Raw genomic sequence first — 21,268 nt, 5'->3', positions numbered from 1 at the left:
GTTTTTTGTATTTTTTAGTAGAGACGGGGTTTCACCGGGTTAGCCAGGATGGTCTTGATCTTCTGACCTCGTGATCCACCCGTCTCAGCCTCCCAAAGTGCTGGGAATACAGGCTTGAGCCACTGCGCCCGGCCTTAAAAATTAATTTAAAAAGCTGTAAACACATGAAAAGTACGATGTCAGAAACAAATGTATTGTGCTTTTTCCCCCAATGTTGATATCTTGTGTGTTAAAGAGAAATTAAAGCAAAAATTTATACTTTCTCTAACTCTTAATCTAAAAATAGCAAAAGCCAACATAAGGTACACATCTTTTGGGGGATACTATTTCATATGCCTGGTCAGGTGATATGAATAGTATTATGAAACAGATACTGAGAATTGAATAGATGTGCTTGCTTTCACAGAGAGGTATTTATGAGTATCTGTCTGTAGCTTATGTCTCCCTACCGCTGCTTTGGGTTGCAGGTAGGCCGCCTTTTGCAGCAGTTAGCAATGACTGGCTCTGAAGAAGGAGATCCCCGAACAAAGAGCAGCCTTGGAAAATTTGACAAAGTAAGAATAAATACGATTTATAGAAAATTCTGAAGTATTAGTGAGCCTAACTGTTCTCTTTATTAAATCTTGTCCTTAGGTGATGTCTGAATTAAATGTTCTTTTAATTAGCTACAGTATTGGATCAGCAGCATTTAAAGATGATTAACTCCCACAGACGTATTGAGGAGATGCCATCATAAAGAGAATCAAAGAGCTATTAAGATTATTTTGTTTTAAAAAGTTTTTTTTTTTTGAGATGGAGTCTTGCTCTGTTGCCCAGGCTGGGGTGTGGTGGCGTGATCTTGGCTCACTGCACCCTCTGCCTCCAGGTTCAAGCAACTCACTGCCTCACCCTCCCCAGTAGCTGGGACTACAGGCGCATGCCACCACGCCTGGCTACTTTTGTATTTTTAGTAGAGACTGGGTTTCACCATCTTGGCCAGGCTGGTCTTGAACTCCTGGCCTTGTGATCTACCCAACTCGGCCTCCCAAAGTGCTGGGATTATAGGCGTAAGCTACCACACCTGGCCAACTTTTAAATTTTTGAGTCGGTGTCTCACTCTGTTGCCCAGGCTGGAGTGCAGTGGTGTGATCATGGCTCAAACTCCTGGGCTCAAGCAGTCCTTCCATCTCAGCCTCCCAAGTACCTGGGCTATAGGGGCATACTACCATGCCCGGTTGTTTTTATTGTTACAGAGATGAGGTGTTACTATGTTGCCCAGACTGGTCTTGACTCCTGGCCTCAAGCGATCCTCCTGCCTCAGCATTCCAGCGTGCTAGGATTATAGATGTCAGCCACCATGCCTGGTCGATAATTGTTTAATTTTAAGTGTAGTTTATAAGTTAACATCCATGACATTGTTCAATTAATTTAGTTAAATAAAGTTTTAATCAGTCTTACTTTGATTAAGCTATACATTCAACCTATGAAAATTCAAGGATATTTGAGTAAAATTTCCCTTCCCCCTCTCATCTCTAGTCTTCATTCCCCGCCCCCAACAAAAGATTTTTTTTGAGACTGAGTTTCCCTCTTGTCACAGAGGTTTGCTGTTGTCACCCAGGCTGGAGTGCAATGGCGTGATCTCAGCTCACTGTTAACTCCGCCTCCCAGGTTCAAGCAGTTCTCCTGCCTCAGCCTCCTAGTACCTGGAATTATAGGTGTGAGCCACCATGCCTGGCCCCTGAAAGATTCTTGATGTTATCAGGTTGTGTATCCTTCTAGAGGTCAATATGTTTACAAGCAAATTCCTACATACACTATATACTTCCAACACTCCTTCCCCTTTCAGAAATAGTAGCACAATGTATATACTGTTCTGTGTTGTGTTATGTTTGTCTCCAACATCTTATTGTTATTTTCTCTTTTTTTGAGACAGGGTCTCACTTTGTCACCTAGTGACGCCATCTCAGCTCACCGCAGTCTTGACCTCCCTGGCGCAAGCAATCCTCCCACCTCAGCTTCCCAAGTAGCTGGGACTACAGGTGCACGCCACCACGCCTGGCTAATTTTGGTATTTTTTGTAGAGACAAGGTTTTGCCCTGTTGCCCAAGTGGTTTCGAACTTCTGAGCTCAAGCAACCCACCCACCTTGGCTACCCAAAGTGCTGGGATTGCAGGCATACACCACTACACCCAGCCCCAAGATTTTAGACTATATCATTACAAAAAGAGTTTAATGTTTTAGGTTGGGTACAGTGGCTCATGCTCGTAATCCTAGTGCTGGGCGCACTTTGGGAAGCTGAGGTGGGTGGATCGCTTGAGCTCACAAGTTTGAGACCAGTCTGGGCAACATGGTGAAACCCCATCTCTACAAAAAAATACAAAAATTAGGCCAGGCAGGGTGGCTCACACTTGTATTTCTAGTACTTTGGGAGGCTGAGGCCGGTGGATCACCTGAAGTCAGGAGTTTCAGACCAGCCCGTGCAACATGGCAAAACTCCATCTCTACTAAAAATACAAAAGTTAGCCAGGCATGGTCATGGCACCTATAATCCCAGCTACTCTGGAAGCTGAGGCAGGAAAATTACAGTGGGGGAGGAGGTGCGCAGAGATTGCAGTGAGCCAAGATGGCGCTCTTTCACTCCAGCCTGGGCAAAAGAGTGAAACTTCGTCTCCAAAAAAAAAAAAAAAAAAATTATTTAACATCTTAAAAAAATATGATTTTTAAGATGTTAAAATTTTTTCATGCTTGTCCACGTTAATCAGAAATTTCTTTCCAGTATTTTAAAGGGAAATGTTTCACTGTTGTTTCCCTGTTTTAACAGAGCTGTGTTGCCGCGTTCCTTGATGTTGTGATTGGAGGCCGTGCAGTGGAGACCCCTCCATTGTCTTCCGTTAATCTTCTGGAAGGATTGAGCAGAACTGTGGTTTATATAACCTATAGTCAGCTTATTACTCTGGTAATGGCTTCATTGTTTAATAGAATTTTCTCAAAAGTCTTTTAGCTAAGCGTGAGCAGAGACATACATGAGTACATTGTGTGGGAAATACATATTGTATTTGAAAAAGTGATTTCACTAGCTAATGTTCTTTGCTTTTGCCAGGTGAATTTTATGAAGAGTGTGATGTCTGGAGATCAACTGAGAGAAGATAGAATGGCTCTTGACAATTTATTGGCAAACCTACCCCTGGCCAAGCCAGGAAAAAGCAGCAGTTTAGAAATGACTCCCTACAATACGCCTCAGCTGTCCCCGGCAACCACTCCAGCAAATAAAAAGAATCGATTACCTATAGGTAAGCAGAATTTCTCATATCGGAGCTTTCTTTTAAGTTTAATATTTCGTTAGCCTTTGTTACTGCTCAGTGTTTTGGAATATATGTTTAAGTACTTGGGAAAGTCTTTCTCTTCATGTTTACTGATGGTATTTCAGTTTTTAGAAATCGTATCAGATTAGTTAAGGTTTATCAGTAGGCTTTAGCTTTGTCTACCTACTTTTCTATCCACAGTATACTTTGTTCAAATTTTATTGTCTTTTCTTGAAAAAATTTTGGAAATGTTATAAGTCGTCTTTTTTTTTTTTTTTTTTTTTGAGACGGAGTCTCGCTCTGTCGCCCCGGCTGGAGTGCAGTGACCGGATCTCAGTTCACTGCAAGCTCCGCCTCCCGGGTTTACGCCATTCTCCTGCCTCAGCCTTCGGAGTAGCTGGGACTACAGGCGCCCGCCACCTTGCCCGGCTAGTTTTTTGTATTTTTTAGTGGAGACGGGGTTTCACCGTGTTAGCCAGGATGGTCTCGATCTCCTGACCTCGTGATCCGCCCATCTTGGCCTCCCAAAGTGCTGGGATTACAGGCTTGAGCCACCGCGCCCGGCCATAAGTAGTCATTTTTAAAACTATGTAGCCCTCAGTAGTTGTAAGAGGGTGGCACGTGCCTTGTGGTCCCAGCTACTTGGGAGGCTGAGATGGGGAGATTGCTTGAGCCTGGGAGGTCGAGGCTGCAGTGAACTATGATCGTGCCATTGCACTTCAGCCTCAGTGACAGAGTGAGACCCTATCTCAAAAAAAAAAAAAAAGGTAGCCCCCTCATTTCTACAAAGTTCTAAATAATGTAATAAACAATACTATTTTAGAAGTTTCCGTCAATAAAGTGGAAAATAATAGTATTTTTCTATTATTATTTTCATTAATCACTGTTTTATCAACTGAGCTAAGATATCTTAATGTTATAAAATAAAGCAAAAGTTTCATTTTATTTTTTCAAGTTTGTTTATTTAAGAATTCTATTTAATTAAGACTTATTTGCTTGGTTAATATTTGTTATCTATCTGTCTACAAAAAAATTAATTGAGCATATACCATGTTCCATACTCTGGGTAGGTACTTTATAAGTGTTGTTTCATTTAATCCCCACAAAAGTCCTGTGAGAGTGGATGTGTCTTGCACATGAGGCACTGTGATAGACACTGGATACAAAGACCATTAGAACCTGCCCTAACTGTCAAGTAGGCTATTGATAGTTTAGTTAGGGAGAACAAGAAGAGAGTAGTACCCTTCAGCATACTACGCATTCTGAGGAGATAAGTATGAGGGTTATGGGGACACCTAACTTAGCCAAAATGGTGATGGTATCAGGAGAAGATCTTGGAGCAGGTGAAGCCTATTTGTGCTTTGTGATGAATGGAAGTTAGGCAAAGTAAACAAGATGGGGAAAAAGTGTTTAAGCCAAGGGAACAGGATTATTTTAGTGCCTGCCTAATTATAATGAGGAACTCAGCAACACTTGGTGAACATAGTTCTTTTTAATTTATGCATTTTGAAGAGAGGGGTTTTACTTTTAAACTTCGGTGAGCTAATCCATTAAGAACTACCAGTTTCTTAAAATTAATCTACCTTATATTTAACATAACGTGGAATTGTATCAACAGTAGTGTGGCATCATATTCTTCAAGTCTTTGTCTTATTGTGTCACCCCAATATGTCCGTTTTGAAAATAAAAAATAGAAAAAGGGATTTTGCACTTAATGGTTTTTTTTTTTTTTTTGAAATGGAGTCTCATTCTTGTTGTCCAGGCTGGAGGGCAGTGGCACAATCTCGGCTCACTGCAACCTCTACCTCCCAGGTTCAAGCAATTCTTCTGCCTCAGTCTCCCTAGTAGCTGGGATTATAGATGCCCGCCACCACCGGCTAATTTTTGTATTTTTAGTAGAGACGGGGTTTTGCCATGTTGGCCAGGCTCGTCTCGAACTCCTGACCTCAGGTGATCCACCTGCCTCAGCCTCCCAAAGTGCTGGGATTACAGGTGTGAGCCACCATGCCCAGGCATTTAATGGTTTTTTTATGGGCTATTTGCACTCTGTTCACATGATGAAGTAAATGATTTTTAGTAAATCAGAGATTTTTTTTCCATTGTTCACTGATATACATTAGTTTTTTCATTTCCCATTGTCTAAAAGTGTGATTAAATATAAGTGAATTTCAAATGTATACCCAGTATTATTTTGTATAGTCTTGTTATCTGGCTATTGCATTTATTTCGTATCTTAAAAAATTTGTCCATTGTTCAGAGGGTTGGTTTTCTTTCTATTTAATGCTTTTGCAACCCAGGACAACAGTTAGCAGCCATCACTGCCTGGGATTCCTCAGCTACCAATATTACCGCTCATATTACACTAGTAACCCCGTTTGGTGGGTAATAGGCTGTTCTTCCTCTTCTTTTATAATTTTATTTAAGAAATAGTTTATAAAAGTATGCTCCATGTGCATGTTGCTTTTACTTTATGTAAATTGCTACATAAAATTTGATTGCTTGCATTTTTATAAATTATAGTTGCAGAGTTTGTTAAGATTCGTAGATCTGTTTATGAACTTGAATTTCAATTTGCAATTCAATAGAAGATAGGGTAAGCAAATAAAGGTGTGAGTAGGCCTGTTTTAGACTTGGAAATTGATGTGTGCTCTGTGATTAATGAACATTAATCAGCATTGTAAAGAAAGATGATTGTTTATATTTCTGCTTCTGTCTTCAAGTAGGTCAGCTTTCATACAATGTGAAGTTGTCTTTTGCTGCTACTATAGTTGTTTTTGCTTTATGTCTCTATTTTTCATTATTTTGTACCAAAACATAATTTCTATTTAGTATTCTGGTTGTACTGAATTTTATTGCCCTCTGAAAGAAAATAGAACCTTTTTTTTCTTGATTTTTTTTTTTTTTTTTTTTTTTTGAGACAGAGTCTAGCTCTTGTTGCCCAGGCTGGAGTGCAATAGCATGATCTCAGCTCACTACAACCTCTGCCTCCCAGGTTCAAGCCATTCTCCTGCCTCAGCCTCCCGAGTAGATGGGATCACAGGCGTGTGCCACCACGCCCAGCTAATTTTGTATTTTTAGTAGAGATGGGGTTTCTCCATGTTGGTCAGGCTGGACTTGAACTCCTGGCCTCAGGTGATCTACCTGCCTCAGCCTCCCAAAGTATTGAGATTACAGGCATGAGCCACTGCGCCCAGCCTTCTTTTTTTTTTTTTGAGATGGAATTTCACTCTTATTTTGCAGGCCAGAGTGCAACAGTGTGATCTAGGCTCACTGCAACCTCCACCTCCCGGGTTCAAGTGATTCTCCTGCCTCAGCCTCCCAAGTAGTTGGGATTACTTACAGGTGCCCACCACCATGCTCAGCTAACTTTTTGTATTTTTAGTAGAGACAGGTTTTCACCATGTTGGCCAGGCTGGTCTCAAACTCCTGACCTCAGGTGATCCACCTGCCTCAGCCTCCCAGAGTGCTAGGATTACAGGCGTGAGCCACTACACCCAGCAGTTATTTTAGAAAAATGTATTTTTTGTTTGCTTATACGCAGGGGAAAGAAACAAAAATAATTGAAGCCTTTATTAATTTATACTGTTTCCAAAGCAGAAAGGACCTTTTATCCAAACATAAAGAAATTTTCTCTCTTGTATCTTTGAAAAGACATACATTTCAGGGGGGAAAAGTACATTTAAAAACTGATTCTGGGCTGGACACGGTGGCTCATGCCTATAATCCCAGCACTTGGGGAAGGCGAGGTGGTGGATCACCTGAGATCAGGAGTTTGAGACCAGCCTGACCAACATGGCAAAACCCCATCTCTACTAAAAGTACAAAATTCACTGAGTGTGGTGGTGGCTGCCTGTAATCCCAGCTACTCAGGAGGCTGAGGCAGGAGAACTGCTAGAACCCAGCAGGTGGTGATTGTAGTGAGCCGAGATTGTGCCACTGCACTCTAGCTTGGGCAGCAAGAGTGAAACTCTGTCTCAAAAAAACAAACCCTGATTCTGGTTTTGTTAACAGTTGCCTAACTAAAGTATCTTATTTATGTGGCTATTAGGTTTTCATATGAAATTTTCTTTTTTCTTTTCTTTTTCTTTTTTCTTTTTTTTTTGAGATGGAGTCTCGCTCTGACGCCCAGGCCGGAGTGCAGTAGTGCAGACTTGGCTCACTGCAATGTCCGCCTGCCTCGTTCAACTGATTCTCCTGTCTCAGCCCCCTGAGTAGCTGGGATTACAGGTGCACGTCACCATGCCTGGCTAATTTTTTGTATTTTAGTAGAGACGGAGTTTTACCGTGTTGCCCTGGCCGGTCTCGAACTCCTGAACTTAGGCAGTCCACCCGCCTCAGCCTCCCAAAGTGCTAGGATTACAGGTGTAATCCCTCACATGAAATTTTCTGATGCTTGTAAGTTCAGTTTCCAGTATGGGAGACCAGTAGCAGTTACATCGTTTTATAGGAAAATTAGTTAAGGCATCTTAAAAAGATAAGAAATGAGGTAATGCTTTTTTTGTCACTCCAAGTCTTAAATTGATTGGGACATGTTTGCTGTTCTGCAGATGTGATCATATATGTGGCACTTACTGTAACATGGACTTGGATCACTGTTCTTGATTATCAGTTTTGAAGGAGAATCTTTATTAGTCAGTAGAGTAACTGGGAGGATTTAGTTTTTTGTTTTGTTTTGTTTTTTCTTATTTATATTTTTACCACTCTTGTGCATGTGCAAATGTTCTGCACTAATAGAAAATATATTTTCGTTTTTAGCATACCATTTTCTTCATTTGTCTATTTTTCTAAATTATTTTATTTGAAATTTTTTATTAGCAACTCGGAGCAGAAGCCGCACCAATATGCTAATGGACCTACATATGGACCATGAAGGATCATCTCAAGAAACCATCCAGGAGGTGCAACCAGAAGAGGTGTTGGTCATTTCCTTAGGGACAGGTCCCCAGCTTACTCCAGGGATGATGTCAGAAAATGAGGTATGAAGGTACTTGGTCAGTTGCTTCTGTAAATCAGTATTCATGTCTTAGTCCATACAGGCTGCTGTAGCAAAACACCAGAGGTTGGGTGGCTTATAAACAATAGAAATTTATTTCTCATATTTGTAGAGGCCAGGAACTCTTATAGTCAAGGCAGACTCAGTGTCTCATGAGGATCTGTTTACTGGTTCATAGATAATGTGTTCTTGCTGGGTCTTTGGGCTTATTTTATTTTGTTTTTTGAGATGGAGTGTTGCTCTTGTTGCCCAGACTAGGGTGCAATAGCACGATCTTGGCTCACTGCAACCTCCGCATCCCAGGTTCAAGCGATTCTCCTGCCTCAGCCTCCTGAGTAGCTGGGATTACAGGCATGTGCCACCATGCCCAGCTAATTTTATATTTTTAGTAGAAGTGGGGTTTCTACATGTTGGTCAGGCTGGTCTTAAACTCCCGAACTGAGGTGATCCACCTGCCTTTGCCTCCCAAAGTGCTGAGATTACAGGTGTGAGCCACCGCACCTGGCTGGTTGGGCCTATTTTATAAGGGCACTTATTCCATTTGTGAGGGCCCTGCCTTCACAACCTAATCACCTGCCTAAAGGCCCCGTATCCAAATACCATCACCTTGGGGGTTAGAATTTCAACATACAGATTTTGGGGGAGCACAGACATTTAGATCTGAGAAGTAATTTTTTTTTCTTTTTTTTTTGAGACGGAGTCTCTCTGTGTCACCCAAGCTGGAGTGCAGTGGCGTGATCTCGGCTCATTGCAAGCTCCGCCTCCCGGGTTCACACCATTCTCCTGCCTCAGCCTCCCAAGTAGCTAGGACTACAGGCGCCTGCCACCATGCTCAGCTAATTTTTTGTATTTTTAGTAGAGATGCAGTTTCACCGTGTTAGCCAGGATGGTCTCGATCTCCTGACCTCATGATCCACCAGCCTCGGCCTCCCAAAATGCTTGGATTACAGGTGTGAATCACCGCACCCAGCCAATGAATTGAATGTTTAAGTCTTTGTTATCTTCAGTGGTCCCACCATGACACACCATCACATGCTAAGCTCCCTGTGAACAGTTGTGAGGCCCTTCACATTAATACATCTGTAGCACTGAAGTTGGTGAATAGGTCCAAGCAAAAGGAATTTTCCAGGCAGTAGCAGAAGAGAGATGAAGCCAGGAGATTGTGGTATGGAAATTAAAGAGACTTTTCCAGTGACTTGTAGGAAATGTTTTGTATTTGTTTTCTTTCTAGTGGTATACTGGTAGTATTCCTGCATTATAGAGCCAAAAATATATTGAAATGTATCTTGAGATACATGTTGTATTCTTTGACTGGTCAGGAAAAAATGGAAGAGATAATGGAAAACTAAGAAAATAAATTTTTTTAAGAAATGGAGTTCGAGGTTTGGGAATCATTTTTAATATATTTGTAACAAAAAACTTGGCTTAAAGGTGAATGAAAAGAAGGCCAGGTGCAGTGGCTCATGTCTATAATCCCAGCACTTTGGGAGGCCAAGGTGGGTGGATCCCCCGAGGTCAGGAGTTCGAGACCAGCCTGACCAACATAGTAAACCCATCTTCATTAAAAATAAAAATTAGCTGGGTGTGGTGGTACATGCCTGTAATCACAGTTACTTGGGAGGCTGAGACAGGAGAATCGCTTGAACCCGTGAGGTGAAGGTTGCAGTGAGCCGAGATCGACCCATTGCACGCCACCCTGGGCAACAAGAGTGAAACTCTGTCTCAAAAAAAAAAAAAACCAGAAAAAAGAAGCAAAAAGAAAAGAAGAAGAAATCTTGACTCCCTAAAGTAGCAGCTTCTTTTTTTTTTTTTTTTTTTGAGACGGAGTCTCACTCTGTCATCCAGGTTGGAGTGCATTGGCACGATCTTGGCTCACTGCAAGCTCTGCCTCCCGGGTTCATGCCATTCTGCTGCCTCAGCCTCCCGAGTAGCTGGGACTACAGGCGCCCGCCACCATGCCTGGCTAATTTTTTGTATTGTTAGTAGAGACGGGGTTTCACTGTGTTAGTCAGGATAGTCTCGATCTCCTGACCTTATGATCTGCCCGTCTCGGCCTCCCAAAGTTCTGGGATTACAGGCGTGAGCCACCGCGCCCTGCCAGTAGCAGCTTCTTATATTCAACATGATTGCTTGTTATTCAAGAAAATGGTCTAGGAAGAAGGGGCCAGTTTTAGTGATTGATAAAGTGATGGTGGTTGGTAAAGTGTGTTTGGGACTATGACATCCCCCGTAGGGAAGACCAACAATCTCCAAAACTCCATCCCTCCATACACACACATAAGCTGTCAAAAACTGTCAGAATCAACTTATTTGGAACTCTGGAATCTAATAAAAAAACTTTTAACAACAAAGGAATGCTTAGTGAAGAAAAAAACTGCTGAATTTTGTTAAGAGAGCTCTGTGATCCTACCCTGTTACCATCTTCAACCCCCAGCCCAGTGGCTGCTTTGAAGACAGCTTACTGTGCAGTGTGCTGGTACTTGAGGGAGGAATGTGGACCTTATTCTGAACGCAGGGTTGTGTATTTTGATCTGTCTGGTAGATCTGAAAGATCATCTCAAGGGCTTGGCTTTGTTTTGCCTGCCTCTGATCTTTCCCAGGGCTGAGGCAGCTACACAGATGGCATTTGTCAAAAGTATTGAAAAGCAGATATATTAGTTGCTTCTGCTTGCATTAATGGATAGCAATCAGGGCAAGCCACATATAGATCCAAATGCTTATGAAGAAAGAGGCTTGGGAAGGAGACACTAGGGGGCACGAAGGCTTTGAAAAGCTCCCACACGTTCTGGGGAATCTAGAAGGTTGTACACATGCCCAGGGCTGGTCATGTGCTCAGGAAAGACCTTAGAAGACCCAGGCTCTCACTGCTGGCTAACCTTCAGGCTGAACCCAAGCAGGAAATGAAGGCTAAGGTACAGTTGCAAACTGCCTGGCTAAGTGTTGAAGTACCCCAACACAGAGCCAAATTTCAAAGACTTGGAAATGTTTTGTTTTGTTTTATTCCAGGTGTTAAATCTGCCAAATCACGTGCTCACCACTAAGCTAACAGAATAGACACTTCAGAGGCCACATGTGACAGAAAATTTAGATAGGTCATTAAATAACAGTCACTACAACAAGCAGCAACAACCAAGGGGTGTAATCTGATTTCCAGAACTGCCACTTTATAACATTTATTTTTATTTTATTTTAATTTTTTAATTATACTTTAAGTTCTGGGATACATGTGCAGAACGTGCAGGTTTGTTACATAGGTATACATGTGCCGTGGTGGTTTGCTACACCCATCAACCCGTCATCTACATTACGTGTTTCTCCTAATGATATGCCTCCCCTAACCCTCCGCCCCCGCGACAGGCTCCAGTGTGTGATGTTCCCCTCCCTGTGTCCATGTGTTCTCATTGTTCAGCTCCCACTTATGAGGGAGAACATGCAGTGTTTGGTTTTCTGTTCCTGCATTAGTTTGCTGAGAATGATGGTTTCTAGCTTCATCAGTGTCCCTGCAAAGGACATGAACTAATCCTTTTTTATGGCTGCATAGTATTCCATGGTGTATATGTGCCACATTTTCATTATCCAGTCTGTCATTGATGGGCATTTGGGTTGGTTCCAAGTCTTTGCTATTGTGAATAGTGCTGCAGTAAACGTATGTGTGCATGTGTCTTTATAGGAGAATGATTTATAATCCTTTGGGTATATATCCAGTAATGGGATTGCTGAGTCAAATGGTATTTCTGGTTCTAGTTCCTTGAGGAATTGCCGCACTGTCTTCCACAATAGTTGAACTAATTTACACTCCCACCAACAGTGTAAAAGTGTTCTCCACATTCTCTCCAGCATCTGTTGTTTCCTGACTTTTTAAACTTTTTAATGCTCACTTTATAATATTTAAAACGTCTGCTTTTCAGCACAACTTATGAAGCATATAAAGAAACAAAAAATATGGCCCTTTCACAGGAAAAAAGTTAATAGAAAATGTCCTTGATAGGCTGGGCGCAGTGGCTCATGGCCGTAATCTCAGCACTTCAGGAGGTGAAATTGGGCGGATCACGTGGTCAGGAGTTCGAGACCAGCCTGACCAACATGGTGAAACCCCGTCTCGACTAAAAATACAAAAATTAGACAGGCGTGATGGCGTGCACCTGTAATATCAGCTACTCAGGAGGCTAGGGCAGGAGAATCACTTGAACCTGGGAGGCAGAGGTTGCAGTGAGCCAAGATTGCACCACTGCACTCTGCACTCTAGCTTGGGCAATAGAGCAAGACTCCATCTGAAAAAAAAAAAAGAAAAAGAAAATGTCCTTGATGGCTGGGTGGTGGCTCACTCCTATAATCCCAGCACTTTGGGAGGCTGAGGTGAGCGGATCACCTGAAGTTGGGAGTTTGAGACCAGTCTGACCATCATGGAGAAACCCTATCTCTACTAAAAATACAAAATTAGCTGGGCCTGGTGGCACGTGCCTGTAATCCCAGTTACTCAGGAGGCTGAGGCAGGAGAATCACTTGTACCTGGGTTGCTGAGGTTGTGGTGAGTTGAGATTGCGCCATTGTACTCCAGCCTGGGCAACAAGAGTGAAACTGGAAGGAAGGAAGGAAGAAAGGGAGGGAGGGAGGGAGGGAGGAAGGAAAATGGCCTTGATGAAGCAGACATTGGGCTTACTCAAGACTTGAAATCAATTTTTTAAAAATAGACTCAAAGAGCTGTGGAAACCATGGACAAAGAACTAAAGAAAACCAAGAGAACAAGGTCTCACCAAAATAGAAGATATCAATAAAGAGGTAGAAATTACAGAAGGAACCATATAGAAATTCTGGAGTTGAATAGTATAATAACTGGAATGAAAAACACACTAGAGGGGTTCAACAGCAAATTTGTACAGGTAGATACATCAGTGAACTTGAAAATGGATCACTTGAGATTATCTAGTCTGAGGAGCAGAAAGATTACAAAAGACGAAGACGTTATATGTTGATAAATGGTCATTAAGAAGCTACACCCAGCACTTTGGGAGGCCGTTCTCACTGCAACCTCCACCTCATCTGTTCAAGTGATTCTCCTGCCTCAGGTTCCCTAGTAGTCGGGACCACAGGTATGCACCACCATGCCCAGCTAGTTTTTGTATTTTTAGTAGAGACAGGCTTTCACTATATGTTGGCCGAGTTGGTCTCAAACTCCTGACCTCAGGTGATCTGCCCACCTCAGCCTCCCAAAGTGCTGGGATTAGAGGTGTGAGCCACTGTGCCCAGCTAAAGTTTTTTTAGCACTCAGATTCTGTGGTTTTAGTTTAGTCTAGAGTTTGCAGATGCTCTGATTTAGAAGCATGAAATTCGATTTTTGTATTTTATACTCCAGTGTGACTGACTTTGTACAGTGGCTTTCTGTATGGCATCTCAAAATTGCTTGCCTTTGGATATGATTTGGAAAAATATCTTCATTATCCCTTTTCTGTTAGTTCACATGAATCTTCAGGCCTTGAGATGATTTTTCTCCTGATGTTTTAGTTTCACATTACTCACTATGGTGAATAGTCTTAAGTTCTTAATCTTAAAAATAAAAAATTTAAAATATTTGTGTTGGCCAGTTATGGTGGCTCATGCCTGTAATCCCAGTGCTTTGGGAGGCTGAGGTGAAAGGATTGCTTGAAACCAGGAGTTCGAGACCAGCCTGGGCAACATGGTAAGACCTTGTCTCTACAAAAATAAAAAAATTGCCAGGGATGGTGACTCACATCTGTAATCCCAGCGCTTTGGGAGGCTGAGGCAGAAGGATCCTTGACTCCAGGACTTCAAGACCAGCCTGGGCAACATGGCGAGACCCTGTCTTAATAATAAATAGGCCAGGCGCAGTGGCTCACGCCTGTAATCCCAGAACTTTGGGAGGTTGAAGCGGGTGGATCATTTGAGGTCAGGAGTTTGAGACCAGCCTGGCCAATATGGTGAAACCCCATCTTTACTAAAAATACAAAAAGTAGCTGGGTGTGGTGGCACATGCCTGTAATCCTAGCTACTTGGGAGGCTGAGACAGGAGAATCGCTTGAACCTGGGAGGTGGAAGTGGCAGTGAGTCAAGATTGTGCCGTTGCACTCTAGCCTGGGTGACAGAGTGAGACTGTGTCTCAAAAATATAATAATAATAATAATGAGAAGAAGAAGTAAAAATAAAAAAAATTAGCTGGGTTTGGTGGTGTGTACCTGCAGTCCCAGGTACTCAGGAGGCCAAAGCAGGAGGATTGCCTGTGCCTAGGAGTTCAAGACTGTGGTGAGCCATGATTGCATCACTGCACTCCAGCCTGGGTGACAGAATGAGCTCCACTTTTAAAAAAATTTTTAATGAATAAAATTTTATGTGTATTTAATTTTTTTTTGAGATGGAGTCTCCCTCTGTCGCCCACACTGGAGCGCAGTGGTATGATCTTGGCTCACTGCAACCTCCACCTCTCAGGTTCAAGTGTTCCTCCAGCCACCTGAGTAGCTGGGATTACAGGCATGCGCCACCACGCCCAGCCTATGTCTATTTAATTTCAAGCAAATCGGGGAAAAAAAAATTTATTTATTTATTTTTTTATATGGAGTCTTGCTCTATCACCCAGGCTGGAGTGCAGTGGCACAATCTCGGCTCATTGCAACCTCCACCTCCTGGGTTCAAGTGATTCTCCTCCCTCAGCCTCCCGAGTAGCTGGGATTATAGGTGTACGCTACCACGCCTGGCTAATTTTTGTATTTTTAGTAGAGATGGGATTTCGTCATGTTGCCCAGGCTGGTTTTGAACTCCTGACCTCAGGTGATCCGCTGGCCTCGACCTCCCAGAGTGCTGGGGTTACAGGCATGAGCTGCCACCACTCCCAGCCAAAACAACCTATATTTTATACATCATGTGTAAATGTATAAAACCATTTCAAAACTTTTAATTTACTCAGAGCCAAAACAGCAACCAAGAGTGTGGTTTTTTTATCTGTTTAAAAATCATTTATCTTTTAGCTGACAAAAATTGAATCTATTTATGGTATACATGTTTTGATATACATTGTGGAATGGATAAATCAAGCTAAATAACATGTATTGCCTAGCATATTTTTCATTTTTGTGGTAAGTTTTTTTCTTTGTGAGGGAGGGTACTATTCTTCCTTCATATTTCAGCAACAGCCAAGGGAGCCAAGACCTCTGAGTTTAAGTCACAGGTGTGCCTAAAACATGCTATGTGACTTTCAACAAAGCACTCAATTCTTCATTAAGGTGGAGATACACATACAAAGCTGAGTTGTGAGACTTGTAGGGAGTAGTGAGATGTAATTATGTTATTTGGAAGTCATCTAGCAAATAGAAAGCGTTATAAAAAGGCCATCAGTCTAAGCTGGAGATGTCTGTGAAGTCATACTTCAGTTTCTGGTATGGACTTTTGTGGCCCTGTATGTATGTTGTGATCAAGTGGACGTTCAAACTAGATGGATTAAATCTTGATGCCTACAAAATAACATGATTACATGTTTTATTCTAGTTTAATTTATTTACTTTTATTTACTTTAAATTTTATTTAAATTTTGCAGATTTAGTATGTTTTAAATTTTTGTTTATTTATTTATTTATTTTTATTTTTTGAGATGGAGTCTTGCTCTATCACCCAGGCTGGAGGGCAGTGGTGTGATCTCGACTCACTGCAAACCCCACCTCCCGGGTTCATGCCATTCTTCTGCCTCAGCCTCCCGAGTACCTGGGACTACAGGCACTCACCACCACGCCCGTATAATTTTTTTTGTTTTTTTAGTAGAGATGGGGTTTCACCATGTTAGCCAGCATGGTCTTGATCTCCTGACCTCGTGATCTGTCCACCTCAGCCTCCCAAAGTGCTGAGATTATAGGCATGAACCACTGTGCCCGGCCTTGTTTATTTACTTTATTTAAATTTTGCACATTTAATATGTGACATGACAACTATTTTATGTGCATCTTTTTACTTAATTCTCAGCAATTACATGGCATACATACTATCACCATTTTATAGATGAAGAAACTGAAGCTTAGAGAATTTAAATAACTTTTCTATTCAAGGTTACATAGTTGACACACGACAGAATTAGAAGTACCAAAGACCTCTGATTTGTATAATTCTCACCACTACTCATCTGGTAGTCTGGTTGCCTGTTCAATCTGTGATACTCGTAGGGTAATGGAAAGGCATAGCTTCAGCTGCTTTAATTAATATACTTTTATGCCACAGGTATTTAAAAGCTTGACAGACCTTCTAAATGGGCTTGTAGTTAAAAACTGACAATTTAAGATTAAGGAGTTAAATATGCATTTGCTGTGGTTTGTTTCCTTATCAGTAATCTTTTCGCTGATAAACCAAAATTAACATTTTATTTTTTAGGTTCTAAACATGCATCTTTCGGATGGAGGACAAGGCGATGTCCCCGTTGATGAAAACAAACTCCATGGTAAACCTGATAAAACCTTGCGCTTTTCCCTCTGCAGTGATAATCTGGAAGGAATATCTGAAGGTGAAGGGTTACTTCATTCAAGGAGTTGTGTGATTCAAGTAATAGTTTGTTTTGTGTTTTTTAAAGGAGCTTATAGATTATAATTACACCATCTGTGCCTCTCACTGAGGAGACTAATGAAGATTTCCTCTAATGAGTTTGAACAGTTGGCTGTAAAGATTGTTTCCTGAATAAAATTAAGATTGCAAGATGCCTTTGGTCATATAAAATGGAGAAGATATAAGTCTTTATTCAGACTTAAATAGAAATAACAGCAAGTTTTGTTTCTGCAATATTAATATATACCAAAGCTTATAGAGCTCCTTTAGAAGGATATCATGCATGTCTAAATGGGAAAAAATGGACTTACCAGTATTTCAAGATGTTGTGTATACTCTTAAATGTTCTGTATTCCTTTACTCACACTCACACATACCTTTATGAAGCAGGATACAATGGAAATAGGTATTAAAAAGAAAATTCAAAGCCAAGGTTGTGAAATGAGAATATGTCAGGCCAGGCGCGGTGGCTCACACCTGTAATCCCAGCACTTTGGGAGGCTGAGACGGGCGGATCACAAGGTCAGGAGTTCGAGACCATCCTGGCCAACACGGTGAAACCCCGTCTCTACTAACAATGCAAAAAATTAGCCGGGCGTGGTGGTGGGCGCCTGTAGTCCCAGCTACTCGGGAGGCTGAGGGAGGAGAATGGCGTGAACCCGGGAGGTGGAGCTTGCAGTGAGCCGAGATTGCGCCATTGCACTCCAGCCTGTATGAAAGAGCATGGCTCCGTCTCAAAAAAGAAAAAAAAGAGAGAATATGTCATTTCACCTACTAGCACCAATTTTTTTCTTAAAAGACAATAGTTCAAATATACTGACATTGAAAAAGAAACCTAAAATATAATAACTTCACGTTTTAATCTAACTTTTCCAAAAAATCACATATGTATGTTCATTGTAGAAAATAGAGAAATAGAATCACCTGTAATCTTATAATTTTGTTAATAGCAGTTGATGTTTTAGATTATTCACAGCAAAATTAGGTTTATCCTGTTTTGTAACCATTTATAATTTAATAATATGGCATTAACAATTTCTCTAGTAATTTAACATTCTTAAATTACATGGTTTTTATGGCTGTTTTCCTTAACTCACATGGGCATATCATAATTTTTTCAACTTTCTTCTGTGATTAAATCTATAGATTGCTTCCACTTTTCGGACATAATAACTTCTGGGCTGGGCGAGTTGGCTCATGCCTATAATCCCAGCACTTTGGGAGGCCGAGGCGGGCGGATTCACTGAGCTCACAAGTTCGAGACCAGCCTGGGCAACACGGTGAAACCCCGTCTGTACTAAAATACAAAGAATTAGCCGGGCGTGGCGGTGTGTACCTGTAGTCCCAGCTAGTCAGGAGGCTGAGGCAGGAGAACTGCTTGAACCTGGGAGGCGGAGGTTGCAGTGAGCCAAGATGGTGCCACGGCATTCCAGCTTGGACAATAGAGCGAGACTCTATCTAAAAAAGAAAAAAGAAAAAAAAACTCTGTAACAAGGCCGGGCTTGGTGGCTCACGCCTGTAATCTCAGCACTTTGGGAGGCCAAGGCGGGCAGATCACGGGGTCAGGAGATCGAGACCATCCTGGCTAACACGGTGAAACCCTGTCTCTACTAAAAATACAAAAAATCAGCCAGGCGTGATGGCGGGCGCCTGTAGTCCTAGCTACTTGGGAGGCTGAGCCAGGAGAATGGCGTGAACCTGGGAGGCAGAGCTTGCAGTGAGCTGAGATCTGGCCACTGCACTGCAGCCTGGGCGACAGAGCGAGACTCCGTCTCAAAAAAAAAAACACCAAGAAAGCTCTGTAATAAGCAACTTTAGATTAACTGTTATTATTATTTTTTGAGATGGAGTCTCACTTTTGTTGCCCAGGCTGGAGTGCAATGGTGCGATCTCAGCTCACTGCAACCTTTGCCTCCTGGGTTCAAGCAATTCCCGTGCCTCAGCCTCCTGAGTAGCTGAGATTACAGGCATGTGCTGCCAGGCTGGCTAATTTGTATATTTTTTGTTTTGTTTTGTTTTTTGAGACACAGTCTTGCGCTGTCACCCAGGCTGGAGTGTTGTGGCACGATTTCGGCCCACGGCAAGCTCCGCCTCCTGGGTTCATGCCATTCTCCTGCCTCAGCCTCCCGAGTAGCTGGGACTATAGGCGCCTGCCACCACGCTCAGCTAATATTTTATATTTTTAGTAGAAACTGGGTTTCACCATGTTAGTCAGGATGATCTCAATCTCCTGACCTCGTGATCTGCCTGCCTCCGCCTCCCAAAGTGCTGGGATTACAGGCATGAGCCATGGCGCCCAGCAGATTAATTGGTTATTAGCACCTTAGGATAAATTCCTAGAAGCAGAATATCTATCTCAAAGGGCATGTGTTTTTTTAAGGTATAAAGGCAGTATTAAAAACGCTTTAATCAGTTGTTCGTCTTTTATCAAGGCATGAAAAATGGTGTGGTGGCTCATGACTGTTTTTAAAAAGATTGCTCATGCTATAAACATTTTTCTAGGTCCTTCAAATCGCTCCAATTCAGTGTCCTCCCTAGACCTGGAAGGAGAGTCTGTGTCAGAACTTGGAGCAGGACCTTCTGGCAGTAATGGAGTTGAAGCTCTACAACTGTTAGAACATGAGCAAGGTAAAGTGAACTGGAACACAGTTGCCTAAGTGGCAAAGAATTTACCTGATTGTAAGATGAGCAGTGTGTTTTCATTAAGTTGGCTTGGTTCAGTAAGAGATTATATAATCACCATTAAACTTACATTTCTTCATCATTCCTTCAGTTCTTCAAAATGTATTTAGTTGGTAAGTGGATTGTTTAGGCTTAATAAATTAATATAAATTACTTGAAATTCAGTAATATTTGATTTTTAATTCTGTAATATTTTAGGAATACAATGCAAAGACTCAAGGCTCAAGGAACTTAGAATAGGGAAGAGTAGTACACAATTGATTTAAAGTATCATAAATGTATTTTGGCAGTTCTGAGTGAGAGATACATATGGTTGAAAGTATAGGGAAAGCTGCCAGGCGCGGTGGTTCATGCCTGTAATCCCAGCACTTTGGAAGGCCAAGGTGGGTGGATCACCTGAGATTGGGAGTTCCAGACCAGCCTGACCAACATGGAGAAACCCCATCTCTACTAAAAATACAAAATTAGCCAGGGTGGTGGCGCATGCCTGTAATCCCAGCTACTCAGGAGACTGAGGCAGGAGAATCACTTGAACCCGGGAGGCAGAGGTTGTGGTGAGCCAAGATGATGCCATTGCACTCCAACCTGGGCAAAAAGAACGAAACTGTCGCAAAAAAAAAAAAAAAAAAAGAAAGAAAGTATAGGGAAAGTTTATTGGAAGAAACATATTAGCCTTAAGGGCTGGCTGGCATTGCCTTGGCAGAAGTTGGAGATAAGTCATTCTAGGTGAAGAACAAGTATAAGCAAGTCAAAGAGGTGGGAAGCCATAGTACTTATTCAGGTATCAGTTAGGAAAATAGAGTGAGGTAAGGATTAAAGAGTAGGTGGATCCCTGTTGTTGAAAGAAGGATGTCAGTATTTTAGTAGTAAGCTGGAAGCCACTGAAGGCTGTTGGTCCAGTGAGGATGAGGAAGTGAGGTGCCTTAGGAAGATGAAGTTGAAAGAGTTTTTTGAATTTGTTCATTTAAGATGATGCCCGTGGCCAGGTACAGTGGCTCATGCCTGTAATCCCAGCACTTTGGGAGGCTGGGCAGGCAGATCACTTGCGGTCAGGAATTTGAGACCAGCCTGACCAACATAGTGAAACCCCATCTCTACTAAAAATACAAAAATTAGCCGGGCAAGGTGGCGAGCACCTGTAATCCCAGCTACTCAGAAGGCTGAGGCACGATAATCACTTGAACCTGGGAGTTGCAGTGAGCTGAGTTTGCGCCACTGCACTCCAGCCTGGGCGACAGAGCGAGACTCTGACTGAAAAAAAAAAAGATGGGCTGGGCACGGTGGCTCACACCTGTGATCCCTTTAGGAGGCCAAGACGGGCGGATCATCAAGTCAGGAGATCGAGACCATCCTGGCTAATACAGTGAAACCCCGTCTCTACTACAAATACAAAAAATTAGCTGGGCGTGTTGATGGGCGCCCGTAGTCCCAGCTACTTGGGAGGCTGAGGCAGGAGAATGGCGTGAACCTGAGAGGCAGACCTTGCAGTGAGCCGAGATCACGCCACAACACTCCAGCCTGGGTGACAGAGTGAGACTCCATCTCAAAAAAAAAAAAAAAAAAAAAAAAAAAACTCAACTAGGTTTCAGACAGTGATTCTTACGCTTTAGTATGCATGAGAATTACCTGGTTAGCTTTTTAAAAATTCCATTTCCCAAGTCTTACTTCTAGAGAAGAAGTCAAGTTTTAGAAAGAAGAAGAGTATTGTCATTGGAGTGTGTGTGGCTTGAAAAAAGTAATGCTGTATTTTACTGGATTGGTTTATCAGTGTATCAGTTAG

At 42.1% G+C, this 21,268-nt stretch overlaps 1 protein-coding gene across 2 annotated transcripts in view; it reads left to right on the top strand.

Annotated features, from left to right (window-relative positions):
• The window catches only part of GAPVD1 (GTPase activating protein and VPS9 domains 1), a 110,615-nt gene that overhangs the window by 49,865 nt on the left and 39,482 nt on the right, over positions 1 to 21,268 (top strand). For both annotated transcript variants that reach the window (XM_011931381.1, XM_011931380.1), the window contains exons 6-11: positions 468 to 554; positions 2,801 to 2,935; positions 3,080 to 3,269; positions 8,097 to 8,257; positions 16,639 to 16,768; positions 19,309 to 19,434. In XM_011931381.1, the coding sequence (XP_011786771.1) occupies positions 468 to 554; positions 2,801 to 2,935; positions 3,080 to 3,269; positions 8,097 to 8,257; positions 16,639 to 16,768; positions 19,309 to 19,434 (829 nt within the window). The remainder of the gene's footprint in view (positions 1 to 467; positions 555 to 2,800; positions 2,936 to 3,079; positions 3,270 to 8,096; positions 8,258 to 16,638; positions 16,769 to 19,308; positions 19,435 to 21,268) is intronic.

This window comes from Colobus angolensis, unplaced genomic scaffold (genome assembly GCF_000951035.1).
Source record: "Colobus angolensis palliatus isolate OR3802 unplaced genomic scaffold, Cang.pa_1.0 Scaffold9, whole genome shotgun sequence".
NCBI lineage: Eukaryota > Metazoa > Chordata > Mammalia > Primates > Cercopithecidae > Colobus > Colobus angolensis.
The sequence above is the reverse complement of the archived record's forward strand: the minus strand, read 5'-3'. Positions and strand labels throughout refer to the sequence as shown.